Below are 2,061 nucleotides of genomic sequence, written 5' to 3' on the forward strand. Positions count from 1 at the left end.
TAATAATAATAATAATAATAATTTTAATAATAATAATATAATAATAATAATAATAATTTTAATAATATTATTAATAATAATAATAATAATAATAATTACAATTTTAATAATAATAATAATATTTATAATAATAATAATAATAATAATAATAATAATAATAATTATTATTATGATTATTATTATTATTATTATTATTATTATTATTATTATTATTATTATTATTATTATTATTATTATTATTATTATTATTATTAAAATTATTATTATAATTATTATTATTATTATTATTATTATTATTATTAAAATTGTAATTATTATTATTATTATATTAATATTATTAAAATTATTATTATTATCATTATATTATTAAAATTATTATTATTATTATTATAATAATAATAATAATAATTTTAATAATAATAATAAAATAATTAATAATAATTAATATTATAATAATTAATAATAATAATAATAATATAATAATAATAATAATATTATTATTATTATTATTATTATTATTATTATTATTATTATTATTATTATTATTATTAAAATTATTATTATTATTATTATTATTATTATTATTATTCTTATTATTATTATTATTATTATTATTATTATTAAAATTGTAATTATTATTATTATTATAATAATAATAATAATAATAATAATAATAATAATAATAATAATAATAATAATAATAATAATAATAATAAGAATAATAATAATAATAATAATAATAATAATAATAATAATAATAATAATAATTTTAATAATAATAATAATAATAATAATAATTTTAATAATATTATTAATAATAATAATAATAATAATAATAATAATAATAATAATAATAATAATAATAATAATAATAATAATAATAATAATAATAATAATAATAAAAATAATAATAATAATAATAATAATTATTATTATTATTATTATTATTATTATTATTATTATTATCATTATTATTATTATTATTATTATTATTATTATTATAATAATAATAATAATTTTAATAATAATAATAATAATAATAATAATAATAATAATAATTTTAATAATATTATTATTAATAATAATAATAATAATTATAATTTTAATAATAATAATAATAATAATAATAATAATAATAATAATAATAATAATAATAATAATTATAATAATAATAAAAATATTAATAATAATAATAATTATTATTATTATTATTATTATTATTATTATTATTATTATTATTATTATTATTATTATTATTATTATTATTATTATTATAGGAATGCTTACAGTGTTCCTTGAGCAGCTTGATTTAATTGGTTCTTTACTGAATCTATTCAGTTACACTTGCATTCCTTCGTGCATCCCATTTCTTTTGATTACAACGGCTTTACTGTCCAGCTTCTCTAACTTCAACATGATTCAATGTTCACCTCTCATTTTCAAAATCTTTGAACGAGCTGTAATAAAGTCAAGAAATGTTATTAATTCATAATCGAATGTTTCAATATTATTATTTTTATGTTTATATGACGTCAGACCAGAAAAAAAAAAATTATTAAGAAATCATAATAAGGTATTTTTTTAATACGTTCCGAAACGTTTTTATAATTAAACAAGAAGCCGAAATAATTTATTTGTAGAATGTTTGGGCCATTTAGAGGTAGTTATGTATTTCTCTTTCTTATCCCTGGAGACATTACTCATTGATCTTTGCAGCGTCCTTTCAGTTTTTCTGAAGGAGCTTCTTTACTTTGGAGGAGCTTTTTTTTTTTTTCTTTGGAGGAGCTGTTTTTTTATTCCTTTGGAGATTTTTTTTTCCTTTGAAGGAGGTTTTTTTTTCTTTGGAAGAGCTTTTTACTCTGAAGGAGCTTTTTTCCTACGGAGGCATTTTTTCCTTTGGAGGAGCTTTTTCATTCAGAGGAGCCTTTTTCTTAGAAGGAGCTCTTATTCCTTTGAAGGAGCTTTTTTTCCCCTTTAGAGGAGCATTCTTTCCTTTGGAGGAGCTTTTATTTTTTCCTATGGAGGAGCTTTTTTTTTTCCTTTGGAGGAGCTTTTTTTCCT

The 2,061-nt window shown here is 13.1% G+C and overlaps 1 protein-coding gene across 1 annotated transcript in view; it reads right to left on the minus strand.

Moving 5' to 3' along the window:
- LOC137659235 (uncharacterized) overlaps positions 1–1,416 on the minus strand; it is a 31,059-nt gene extending 29,643 nt beyond the window's left edge. Inside the window, exon 1 of the mRNA XM_068394269.1 lies at positions 1,343–1,416. Coding sequence (XP_068250370.1) covers positions 1,343–1,416 — 74 coding nt within the window. The remainder of the gene's footprint in view (positions 1–1,342) is intronic.
- Between the last annotated feature and the right edge of the window lie 645 nt (positions 1,417–2,061).

This window comes from Palaemon carinicauda, chromosome 19, assembly GCF_036898095.1.
Source record: "Palaemon carinicauda isolate YSFRI2023 chromosome 19, ASM3689809v2, whole genome shotgun sequence".
NCBI classification, from domain to species: domain Eukaryota; kingdom Metazoa; phylum Arthropoda; class Malacostraca; order Decapoda; family Palaemonidae; genus Palaemon; species Palaemon carinicauda.